This window comes from Chaetura pelagica, unplaced genomic scaffold, assembly GCF_000747805.2.
Source record: "Chaetura pelagica isolate M959 unplaced genomic scaffold, ChaPel_1.0 scaffold135, whole genome shotgun sequence".
In the NCBI taxonomy this organism is placed as follows: domain Eukaryota; kingdom Metazoa; phylum Chordata; class Aves; order Apodiformes; family Apodidae; genus Chaetura; species Chaetura pelagica.
This window is the reverse complement of record NW_009953649.1, coordinates 4,092,691-4,104,351: the sequence shown is the minus strand read 5'-3', so window position 1 is coordinate 4,104,351 and position 11,661 is coordinate 4,092,691. Positions and strand designations below refer to the sequence as shown.

Here is an 11,661-nt window from a genome sequence, read left to right as displayed (position 1 = left end):
TCATCTTCTGAGCCCCTGCCTTTCAGTCTCTGATCAGAGTTTAGTATTTAGTCTTCTTTAGTCTTCCATTGCATTTCCTGTAATATTAACTCTGAATGATTGTTAAAGGTGGTTGGATGCAGAATGCCTCAGAAAGGCTTATGCCTAAGGCAAAGAAACTGTCAAAACAAGTCGCTAGAAAATGAGAACTGTAAAATGTGACAAATTGCTGTCACAGCCACAATGTATGTATATCTGCAGAGAACTCCAAGGGCAGAACTGAAGCTGGACGCACAGTCTCACTTGCACCTGATAGGTTCTGACTTTGTAGTGAGGACTGGTAACACAGTATTAGTGCTATACAAGCAGGTTCAAGAGTGTGCGATTGAGAACTGCTACTTTGGAAAACTTTCTGATGCCAAGTCTCTCTTCCAACTCAGTAAGTGTCAAAAAAACATGTTTCTGGGGAAGTTATTCTCTCCCACTCCCCTTATTCATCTTTAGAAGCAAACAAGTAGAGTCATGTTTCATCTTGTTCTGGTTTTTGGAAAGTAGATTCCTGCAGAGACTAAGTGTGCGTGTTACTTACATGTATTTATTTTGCAAGAATCTGAGCAAGGTTGCACTTTGGAAAGAACAAATTCTTTATTAGCTTCTCCATCTCAGATTAAATGAGGCAGACATACTAAAGAGCACTTTCCTGCTGTAGCAGAAGAAGAATGAGGCCAGAGAGAGTATCCTATGTTGCAATTGTACTGGGCAGCTATGCAGCACTAGGCTCTGACTATAATATTTTATTCTTGTGCAGCATAATTTAGCTCCTTTTCAAGAAATTACATTGCCCCAGATACTGAATTGTAGTACTGGAAGGGAAAAAGGGGGAAAAAAACAACCATGTATATTCTGAATTTCTGTCACTGAGCTTCTGTGTGTGATTTAAAATTTAAGAATGCTAATAGGAAAATCAACCACACAAGGCTAAGGAATGTACATTAAGGCACACTGGACTAAAAGGAAGAGCTATCCAGTCTTTTGCAGGAACTGTGATTATTCACAAGGTCTTTCTAATACAAAAGTGACATCAAGACCGTTATTGTCACTGATTCAATTGCCAGTCCTGAGTCAAACTGTGACAAAAAGCTCCAGAACAATTTCAGCCTGTTTGCTGTGGGGTTACAGCAGATACAATTTTGCCATTAGCAGCTGCATGTCATTGCTTGCTCCTGAGTCAGTCAGTCACTTCTGCTTGAACTGTGCTGATTGACGTGGTTTCTGTTTATAGTTTTTCTCTGGGAAACTCTCCTCACTGTAGAAAGTACCCTTGTGTCCATTTGTTGCTTAACGACCGGATTGGTCATTCAGCATGTTTGAGCAGGTGCAGAAAGGTACTGCAAAAATGCACTAGTAGTCATGTACAGTAGGCTTCATGCCAGCTACAGCATGCAAGTTTCAGGTTAGCTTTACCTCATCTTCATAAAGACAGTTTATTTTAAAACTTGCAGAAATGGAAATGTAATGAGAAAATAATCCCTCTTTAGATCAGCCCAATCCAGGAGCTCTGTTGGTGGATAGATTAAACCTTGCTATGACAGAGTAACTGACTGTGCCCAAGGTTCATACAGCCAGGGAACTGCTGAAGAGATGCAGGGATGGAAGTAGATTCCTCTGGTTGTTCTCCATGAATGGTGTCATCCAAAAGTGTAAGCCTTGCTTAATTTGCATTGGTACAGTAGTAGAGTTTCCTCTTTGTATGAAAATACTGAAAGTGCCTCTCCCAGTTCCCTCTAGAATTCTGTGGCAGAGATGTTGAATGCAAGATCTTAATACCAGCAAATCAAGACGTGAAGTGAGCAGGCTTGCTGCATTCTCTCTTGAATTGCCCTTTTCAGGGCAAGGGCGGTTATGCTAAGCCAGGCCAAGTGGACTAAAATTTTGTGACATTCCAAAGCATTCCAAGTATTCCTTGGCTTTAAAAAGGGTAGGTTGTAAGTAAAAAAAAACATGTTGAAAGAAATCCTACCTCCAAATTATTTGCAATAATGTTAAGAGTTTGTTGGGGTATTTTTCCTGTTCATCGTGAAGGAGAAGCAAGAAAAGTGGTCATCTCTCCTGTGTGCAGTATTTATGTGGCTGGATAACATGTTAGAGTTGTGCACTTAGCTTCATCCCCCTCCTCTCTTACCTCAAAAAATAGCCTGTTTTGCATTGTGTTGTGGGTTTTCTTTTGGTTTTAAATATGCCTGTGAGTTTTTTCTGGTGTATTACCTATGTTCCAGCTGTTGTAGAAAATTGCACTGCAGTGAACTCCTGAGTACTTTGGGTACCTCAGGTCAAACCTAGTGGCAAGGTGTTTTGCTGCAATTAGCAGTGTGCCTGTTTGGTAAATTAAAAAAAATAAATAAATAAATAAAAGGAGAGGAAAAGGAAGGGAAGGGAAAGTCTGTGCAAGTCTGATGCTTTCAAGTTTGAACAGAATGTGCTGATGTCAGTGAGGATTGTGAGGTACTGTTTCTCATTTTATAGTGATAGGAAGGGTAAATTGAGGAAACGGGATTGGGACTGTAACCTTCTGTCCCATAACCTTATCTTTTGGTAGGTGGTCATTGATTTCTTCAAATAAGTGCTCATAGTAGTTAGTGTTGTCTTGCTTCTTTTTTTCTGCTTTACTTACTTTCCAACCCAAGCTGGACTTACCTGATTTGCAGAGACTCTCCTTCTGGGGTCCTTATTGAGCATTATCGGTGCAGAGTTATTTACAACACATCTGAGATTGTCATGTTTCATTTCCTTGGAGAGATGACATTTATAGTGTAAATGCATTATTGGCTCTCCAGAACCATCTCTTTATGAGCTCAGAATGTACTTCAACTTCATGCTGTATACGTGTAGTAAGCATGCTGATACTGTGTAACTGTTTTGCTTAAGTCCTCACTTCTGTCAAAAACAGCCACTGCAAATTACACCACCATTTAACTTACATTATTTTTCCTTCTTTTGCACTGTAAGTTTCCTCTAATTACATAGACTACTTCAGTGGCTTTTAAAATGTTGTTCTGAGCAGTGCAGTGCTGCAATGGTGTTCTTGTTGATTCTTTTTTTTTTAAATACATAGTACCAAAATGCTGCAGGCTTCAAACAGAGAACAGCTTTTTGTTATAATGTTACTAAATGAAAGCTACTTCTTGACTTGTCTGCAGTGTTTGCTACAATATTCATGTGAACAAGTATTGTGAATGCTATGCTTGAGCATCTACATTAATGCCCTTGTTTTGTTTTGGGGTTTTTTGGTTGTTTGGTTGTTTTTTGTTTGTTGGTTTTGTTTGTTTGTTTTGATTTTTAATTTGTTTCCTTTGTGTTTTATTTTAATCACCGAGTAGTGGACCTGCTGGATCTGAACACAACAAGTGAAATTTTCAAACAGCACAAGTTGAGTCAAAATGACCAGCTGATTGGTGTCCAGGATGTGATCAGCTGTCTCACTAGCATCTACAGTGGACTTGAAGAGAAACACAGAGATCTGGTGAATGTTCCTCTTTGTGTAGACATGTGTCTTAACTGGCTACTCAATGTATATGACAGGTAAGTTAAAATAAATAAATAATTATTCACAGTCTGTACCTTAGGAATACAATGTATAGTAACAAAGTATAAACCATTGAGACACAACTGATAAGATTTGCCCATCTAATATATAAAAAATGCTAGACTTACAGGACTGTTGTTTATTTTTTTAAGTTACTTTCATAAGGAAATCTTTGTGATAATAGAAAAAATTATAAAGCCTGAAGATTTTTTTTAGTAAAAAGTCTACCTTTTAATAATTTTGCCTTTGTAATGAAAGTGCAGTTGCTTAAAATGACGCTTCTTATTCTGTCCTGCTCAGATATACTGAACTTACATTACATTGTTTACCAAAAAAACATTGAAGTGGTTTAAAGAAATGTGTATGTGAGTAGAGAACTGAATATGCTGCTTTAGCTGTGTTTCTACTGTAAATGTTCCAAATTGCCCAAATGGGTTGCTATTTGTACCAGATCCTATCTCTGCCACAGGTGGGGATAGTTGTTTTTACTTATACTTATTTACTTTACACTTAATTACTGGCATGCCATAATCCTGGCTGAGTTCCCTGTCCTGAATCCTCTGTCAGATGGTGGTTGTTTTGATCTCAGCACTAAAGCTTCTCAGAATCTGAAGGCACAGCAGTGTCCTGGTCCCAGTTCACTTCCAGTATATGTAGCTTCTGCCTCATATCATTTTTGAGTGCTGGTGCAATATGATCCACCTGCACTGGCAGCAAAGCCGTATTTCCCAGTGGATTGGGAATTTGCTCAAAAATGTTTGAGGATGCTTACAGTAAGAACTCGTAGGCTTATTTAAATGCATGTCTGCTATTTCCAGAGAAAGCATTGAGTCTCAGAGGACATGAAAAGGTCCACCTCAACAGCCCCTTGTATGGTTTTGGACAATCTTTTCTGAGCCCCCAGACACTTCTTACTTCTGCTGAATGTTGAGCTCTGACCTCTGTCCTGCCCCACACTATATCAGTCTGCATGACCTAAAATCAGTATGCTTTTATTTAGTGTGGTTTGGAGTCTTGAGTTGTTTGATCATTTTTCTTAGTGATGTTTACTATTCTCATCTCCTTCTGTAGTAAAAACTGGGAATAGACTTGGTTTCCATAAACTCCTCCGTTCTCTGTAATGTACCTCCTTACATTGCATGAACAAAGGTTTTTTGGGTTTCTTCTGGAGCTGACTAAAGACACAGCAGTGCAATACATGGGGTGATCACTTTAGTGTGACTAATCGAATATGTGGTTTTGTTCAGAGTTATACACGGAATTAAAAATCACAGATTCTAAACTGCATGAGATTAGTTAGCCAATTTCTTTCCTTTCTCTCAACTTGAAGATAGAAGAACAGAAGTATTTATTGAGTAATGGCAGAAATTCTTATATGTGGCTTTGCAAAAGAGAGGTGTTACCTCTTGACATATGCAGTATCTTAGCTGCATGCACTCAAGTCAGTACCGAATTCTAACAGTTCATAGCTTTTTGGGTTTTTGCCCTCTAGCAGATTGCATGCCAGGACTTTGCTTTCTGGATATTTTATTTTTTATTTTAAATATTGTTCTAGGAAAGAGGGAAGGAGTGAAGAAAGACCATTTATAATTTATTTACCTATTATGCCTTGACATTCAAATATTGCTGTTTAGCATTGTGACATTTCTGTTAGTTGGACTCCTCATTACTGCTGGAACATTGGAGAGCCCAATAACAACTAGGACTTCTTTCTGCAATTAATTTTATTTTGCACAGCTTTGTATTGTGGCTGAATGAACGCTTCTCATGCAAATAGAACAGTAGATCAAATGGGTTGCTTGACTTAAATGTTATTGGTTATTTAGAAGAATAATAATGTCACAGAGTTTCTTGTAGTTACTCGCTGGTTTTTTTTCAGATTGCTTACAAATGCATTCTATTTTCTTCAGCTTATCTTTGTTTCCTAACTGCAGTTAGAAGTCAGTTGTTTCATCTGTTCATATTTAAAATGCAAATAGTAAGCAACAAACCTTTATTTTATTAATGGTTCCTCTTGATTTAAAAAAAAAACACAACAAAAACAACCAACAAAACAAAACAGAAAAGGCAGAACAGTCACTAATTTTGAGCTGCCTTTTGTGTGTGTGTGTGTGTGTTGTTAATTGTCCTTTAGGAAGAATTAATTTGTATCTTGGCATTTTCATTGTTTATTGCACTGGTGTTATATAGTGTTTCAAATCTTAAACTGCCTATTAAAAGAGTCTTTTACTTGCATGCCATTAACCAGAGATGTAATTGATGATTCACAGATTGATGACAAACTGGGTAGTTCTTCAGACTTACCTACAGATTTTCTTTGGCCCTTAAAAAGAAGTGGCTTATTTTTAGAAATAGTAGGCAAGTCTATTGTGTTCTGGTATTTTCTGACACATCAGGAATGATTCATTCTTCAAGCTGAGTAGCAGAGAGGAACATTAAATTTATTTGGTGACTTTCACTTCTTCAAGGACTAAAAGGTTGTTCCAGGCAGCAACATCTGCCCTGTAAGCATTTTCCAAAGTTAAAGTTCCTTATTTTGGTTAGTCCAGAGTTTCGTTTGGGGTTTTTTGTTGTTGGTTTTGGTGTTTTTGTTTTGTTTTATTTGTTTGGGTTTTTAAATGAAATAATAAATAAACAAACATTGCATATTGCAATGAGATTTGTGAAGTAAATTGTTTGCTCTATGAAATCATTTAGCCAGGCCTGTGTTTAAATCATCCAAGAGCAATAGCTGGTGGTTATTGTTCTGGAATATATATTGTCAATTTTTCTAAAATCTCCAAAAGTAATTTCTATGAAATGGACTAATGAAATAATTCATCACCCCTTGAAATGAATTCTTTTAGATAATTCAAAATCTGTCATACATAATATAGAATATGTGTACTAACTGTGGGGGATGACTCATTATTTCAATCAAAATTACCCAATGCCCATAAAGAAACTTTTACATGCACTGCTTTAAAATTTTGCAATGTTTATCTGACTTCTTTTATTTCCACTTTGAAATGTTCTTATTTTTGTGATGTTAGGATACTTTTGATAATGCATTCTTATAATTTTAATTTCTTTGGTTCGTTAGTCTAGGAAGGGTATCTGTGGGATTGCACATATACTAACCTTTTCCATATGATCCAATCTGTCATTCATAATCATTCTCTATGTCCCAGGCTTCCCCTGAAGAATTACAACTTCGTTATTTACTGTTGCACTTACACACCTGGCAAATTCTAACAGTAACATCCTGGTAAGGTCTGGGATAAGTTCAGTAAAATCTGGACTTCTGAGGAATAATAAGGGTAGAGAAACCTGCTCAGTCAGCCTTAACTTTATTCTCTGGTTTTGATGGCAGCTGATGGTAGTTTTCAGAAGCACTCCAGGAAGGACTTGGTTCTCTGTAAGGCAGGAAAAAGAGCTACTTGGTCTCCACTGATATCAAGGGAAGGTATCTGTGGGGACCTTTAGACATCTATCAGGCTGCCTTCTGTTTTTGGGTGACGTAGATAACTAGTAGCTGCCATCCTTGGTAGTCCTTAGTTTTACTTGCTAGTGCCTGATGTTTTCATGCTGTTGCCCTGCACTCTCAGGGTCACATAAGTTTCCTCTGAACAATATTGCTTAAAGTGTTTTCCATTGATTTTGCAGCTATCCCTATTGCATATTTCTGTTTGCAATCTTATGTTCTTAATCAAGTCCTCTCTCTGGTAACTTGTCTGGCTAGCTCCAGTGTGCAGCCGTGCCCATCACTGGTTGCCTCTTTGGCCTTACATTGTTCACAGATTTAGGTAAGATGTTTAGTATGTCTGGCTCTGCCATCATGATACTACAGAATACTTGTCTACCGTTGCTGGTAACCATAGTTTTGTATGCTTATATTCAACAATCTAATGTCAATTATATCTTGATTAGTGCATTTATAATTTACAGATGTCACAGACCTCTTTTTTTACTATGGTGGAGACTGTGTATCAAAGAGACCTCTTTTTTTACTATGGTGGAGACTGTGTTTGTGTATCAAAGGAGTTTTGGATCTTAATATTCTACCTTTTAGCTGCATAGTTTTTTTCTGAACTTCATAAACAGATTCTTTAGTCAATCCTGAGTTAAATCAAAGCCAAATGAGTGTTCTGCTTTTTTTTTTTTTTTCCCATTTAATACAAAGTTAAAACACAGACAACCCTACACAGGAAAGAATGATGAAAGAATTTCATTAAGGTTGCAAACTGAGCCATTTACACGCTAAGGTATGCCAGAATGATGTAGAGTCTGTGATTGAAAGAGGTAATTTGAAGCTAAGCATGAATGTATAAAATAGGTGACACTTTTATAACATACTGGAAAATTGGGTCCTGATTTTCAAACTAGGCAGTACAAGTAATGGGTGTTTTTGATTAATTTGGCAATAATTTCTCTGTACTTCTGTTCTATCTTGTGGAATAGAGTATCTAGTTTCCTTAGATTAGGTGATGGTGGTGAAGACAAATGTATTAATATTTGTGAGGCACTTAGCTAATTTAGTGAGAGCACAGAAGTAAATTAATAATTTTTTATTCAGCACAACATTTATGAAGTGAATCAGACAGCAGGCCCTATGTTGAAAGGATAGGACAGAAAAAGATACCTAATAACTACTGCAGAAGTAATTAAAGGATATATCACTTCTGAATGACAGAACAGACCAAAGTAACTTTTGTGATCATATTAATTTTAGCGTTGTGTTACTGGTGAAGGACCCAGCTAACCTTAAATGCAGGGGTTGTATATAATACAATTTAGCTACTGTTTTATTTAGTTGTGTGCAATGTCTCATCTAAAGAGAAATTGTGTGGTGTTTTTTGATCTTTGAAATAAAATATCATCAGATCTTTTAAGGATGTTTCTGCACTTATCTTTTGAACTTTAAAATTGTCCTTTTCCAGGTACCCTTGTTTATTGCTGTTGGTTTTATCTTTTTGAACAGTGCTTCTATTGCAGGTTTAGAATCAATTACTTTGGTAGCCACTTACCTGTTCTCAAGTTGAGTAAGGTTTTTTAGGTTTGGCCATTATATTTTATTTTTTTTTTCTCATTTTTGACAAGATGAGCCTGAAGTCACATTGCTTAGAAAGAACAATAGCTCCACATCATTTAATTGCTGCATGTGGTTGGCTGTTTGTGTCCTGTTACACATGTATGTCAGAGCATTTTAAACATCAAAGGAAAAAATGAATTGAAAAAATTGACAAAATACTGTGCTATGAAAACTTGGTTCTACTTTGCAGTCTTTGTGTTTGACACTGGGTAATAAGCTTTCCTGCTGTGTGTTCCTGTATTTTTTTCAGTGTATATCATATTATTAAATCACATTGAGAGATTTACATAGCTAAATGTCTGCCCTTTTGGAGTAGTATGAACTGTTTTGACATGTAAACCACTTAGAAGGCAAACTGAGCTTTTGTACAAGAAGCGTTATTAATGTGATCTGTAGTGTTAATTTGTTTTGAGATTTGAAGTGTATTTGAAGTAGGGCTCACCAATGCCTTTGCATTTTTAATACACTTGAGTTGGTATGATATAAAATTAAACTGTGTTATGTGGTCTTATCTTTATAATTTCAGTGGCCGAACTGGAAAAATTCGAGTGCAGTCCCTGAAAATTGGCTTGATGTCTCTATCTAAGGGCCTTCTGGAAGAAAAGTACAGATGTAAGGAAGCATGTCTTTTATAAAATGCTTACATCATATATTTAAGTCGTGTATAATAATAATATACATTGTAGCAGAATTTGTAGTGAAACATTTCTCAGGCCTGTAGCAAGACAGTGTTCTTGTAAGTAAAATAGAATTGTTGGTTTTGTTACCATTTGTGACAATGCAGAAAGTAAGATTTGCGTCCTGATTGGAAAGTATTGATGTCAATTATGCATCCTCATAATGCACAGTATTGTGCTCCCCAATACTAGAGGAGAATGTAGCCATATGGAAGCTAGAGACGTGTTCTGTTTGACTGATTTGTTCTCTTTTTGTGTCTATATACGGTTTGTTTAGGGAAAATTCAAGCAAGTAGGTTTTGATTGGAATTGATTGATATGTCTGATAAAGCAAGGAAATGCATAAAAAACCCAGCAATTGTTTTTTTGTGGTATATGAGAAAGTTAATCTGAACTCTGAAACAGTTTTTCAGCATCAGTGCTTCCTGCTAGAATTGTACAATGAAAGTTGAAATTTTGTTGATTTAAGTAATCTCTTAAGCTTAAGAAACAATAAGCAGTTTTCACAAAAATAATTGCAGGAGTGTAAGAGAATTGAGTAATTTTGTGGCAAAATCTCCTGAAAAATACAGAACAACAGATTAAGCACTATATAAGAGCATCCTAGGTTGATGTACAGTTATATATTATGAACATAATATTTAAATTACTATTCTTTGCAGTAGTTTCTTGACACATTTCAGAAACACATGTAAAATATGTATAGAGACTTTATTTGCTGTGTACCGGAGGAGCTCCGCAAAAATTTCTACTTTCCTGAGAGGCATTTGAAGGTAAACTTGGTTATTAACATTGACCAAAAGTACAGATATGTCATGCATTGGGGCATATTTCGACATCTGAACTTGAGCCCATACTACGACTTCGGGTTTTTTAGTTTCCTTATGTCATTTGGAATATCTGTAAGTTAGTCCATAACTAGATGAGCTTGGCAGACATACCTTTATTCAGTAATCACAATTGAGGAGGTAATTTGCCATTCCGTGTGACAGAAAAAGCTTTCATGAAGTATAGCAGTTACTTATACTATGGATAATGAGAATGGTAACCCTACCAAAAGATGGTTTAAAAAAAAAACAAGACCTGGGAACAAATGCACATTAAATTGCTATGAGTAATTAATTAGTATACTTACAGTTACCAAATGCAGACATTTAAGCAGAAGGAAGAAATTAGTAGACCAAATTAATTTTTATATTGTTACTTTGTGTGTGCTAGTAAAATAAAAAGGGCAATGCATTTGACCTTACTTTTTTTTCTCACCTTTTTGGAGAAATCAAGCTTTTGTTCTTTTTTTTTTCTTTCTTTCTTTAATGTAAAGCCTTTTTAAAAATATTTGTTTGTTTTAATTTTGTTTTAATAGCGACCTTTAATCACATTTATTTACAGAAAAAATAAAAATTTTGTTAACTGCATGTTCATTTCCATCATAGGTAGAATCTCCTCACTTGACACTTTTTAAAAAATGTTTTGCCAGATGAATTTCTGTGATTATTTTTTTTTTAATTAAGCTTCTTATTAAGATGCTTGACTTCAAGATTGACATGAGAATGATCCTTAATTTAAAAAGTCTGAGTTACTTTAGAGAAAAGATTTAAGCTTCAATTAAACAATGCCTAGTCTTGAAAATGTTTAAAGAGGTGCTTAACTTCAAAGACACACCTGGATGCTTCTGTGAATAAAAATGGACATACAAATGTAATTGAGTTGCTGTGAGCTGGTTATGTCTATGCTTGTAGAGCAAACAGTCAACAGCCTCTTATTGTCAGTGAGGCCAATGACCTGGTCTGGCTGTATCCATGTTATGCTCTCCTCACTCCCCAAAACAGGGGTGGCAGGAGGAGCACATATGAGCTATCTGTTGACCCTGCCTTACTCTCACATCATTCCTGTCTCTTCAGTGAGCAGGAGTTAGTTGACCTTGATCCAAAAGCATGACAGATACACTTCTAGCAGCTTAACACTTTGAATGACTCTGTTCCAGTGCCTGGGCCTGCACCTTGATGCACTGCTTAGTTAATGGACATGGAAGTAACCTTAAAAAATAGAAAAGAAAAAAAAGGTGCACATGACAAAAAAATAAAATAAAATAGGAGCTTAGCTCTAAAACACTCAGAATACAGTAGACAAAACACTGCTCCTATTTGCCACTAGTTGTTCATGCATTATTACGAGACTTCTGAAAACTGTGGGAAAATGTTATTGAAACATAAATTTCAATAATATCAGCAAGTATTTTTAATAGTAAAAATGTTAATGTGCATGTGTGATTATTCACAGCAGGTTTTATGCCTGGCCATGCAATCAGGGGACAAATTATGTCTCAGGGTGTATGGATTTCATAAGAGACA

At 36.1% G+C, this 11,661-nt stretch overlaps 1 protein-coding gene across 1 annotated transcript in view; it reads left to right on the top strand.

Annotated features, from left to right (window-relative positions):
• The window catches only part of UTRN (utrophin), a 346,073-nt gene that overhangs the window by 295,045 nt on the left and 39,367 nt on the right, over positions 1-11,661 (top strand). The window contains exons 62-63 of the mRNA XM_010000014.1: positions 3,357-3,558; positions 9,160-9,245. Coding sequence (XP_009998316.1) covers positions 3,357-3,558; positions 9,160-9,245 — 288 coding nt within the window. The remainder of the gene's footprint in view (positions 1-3,356; positions 3,559-9,159; positions 9,246-11,661) is intronic.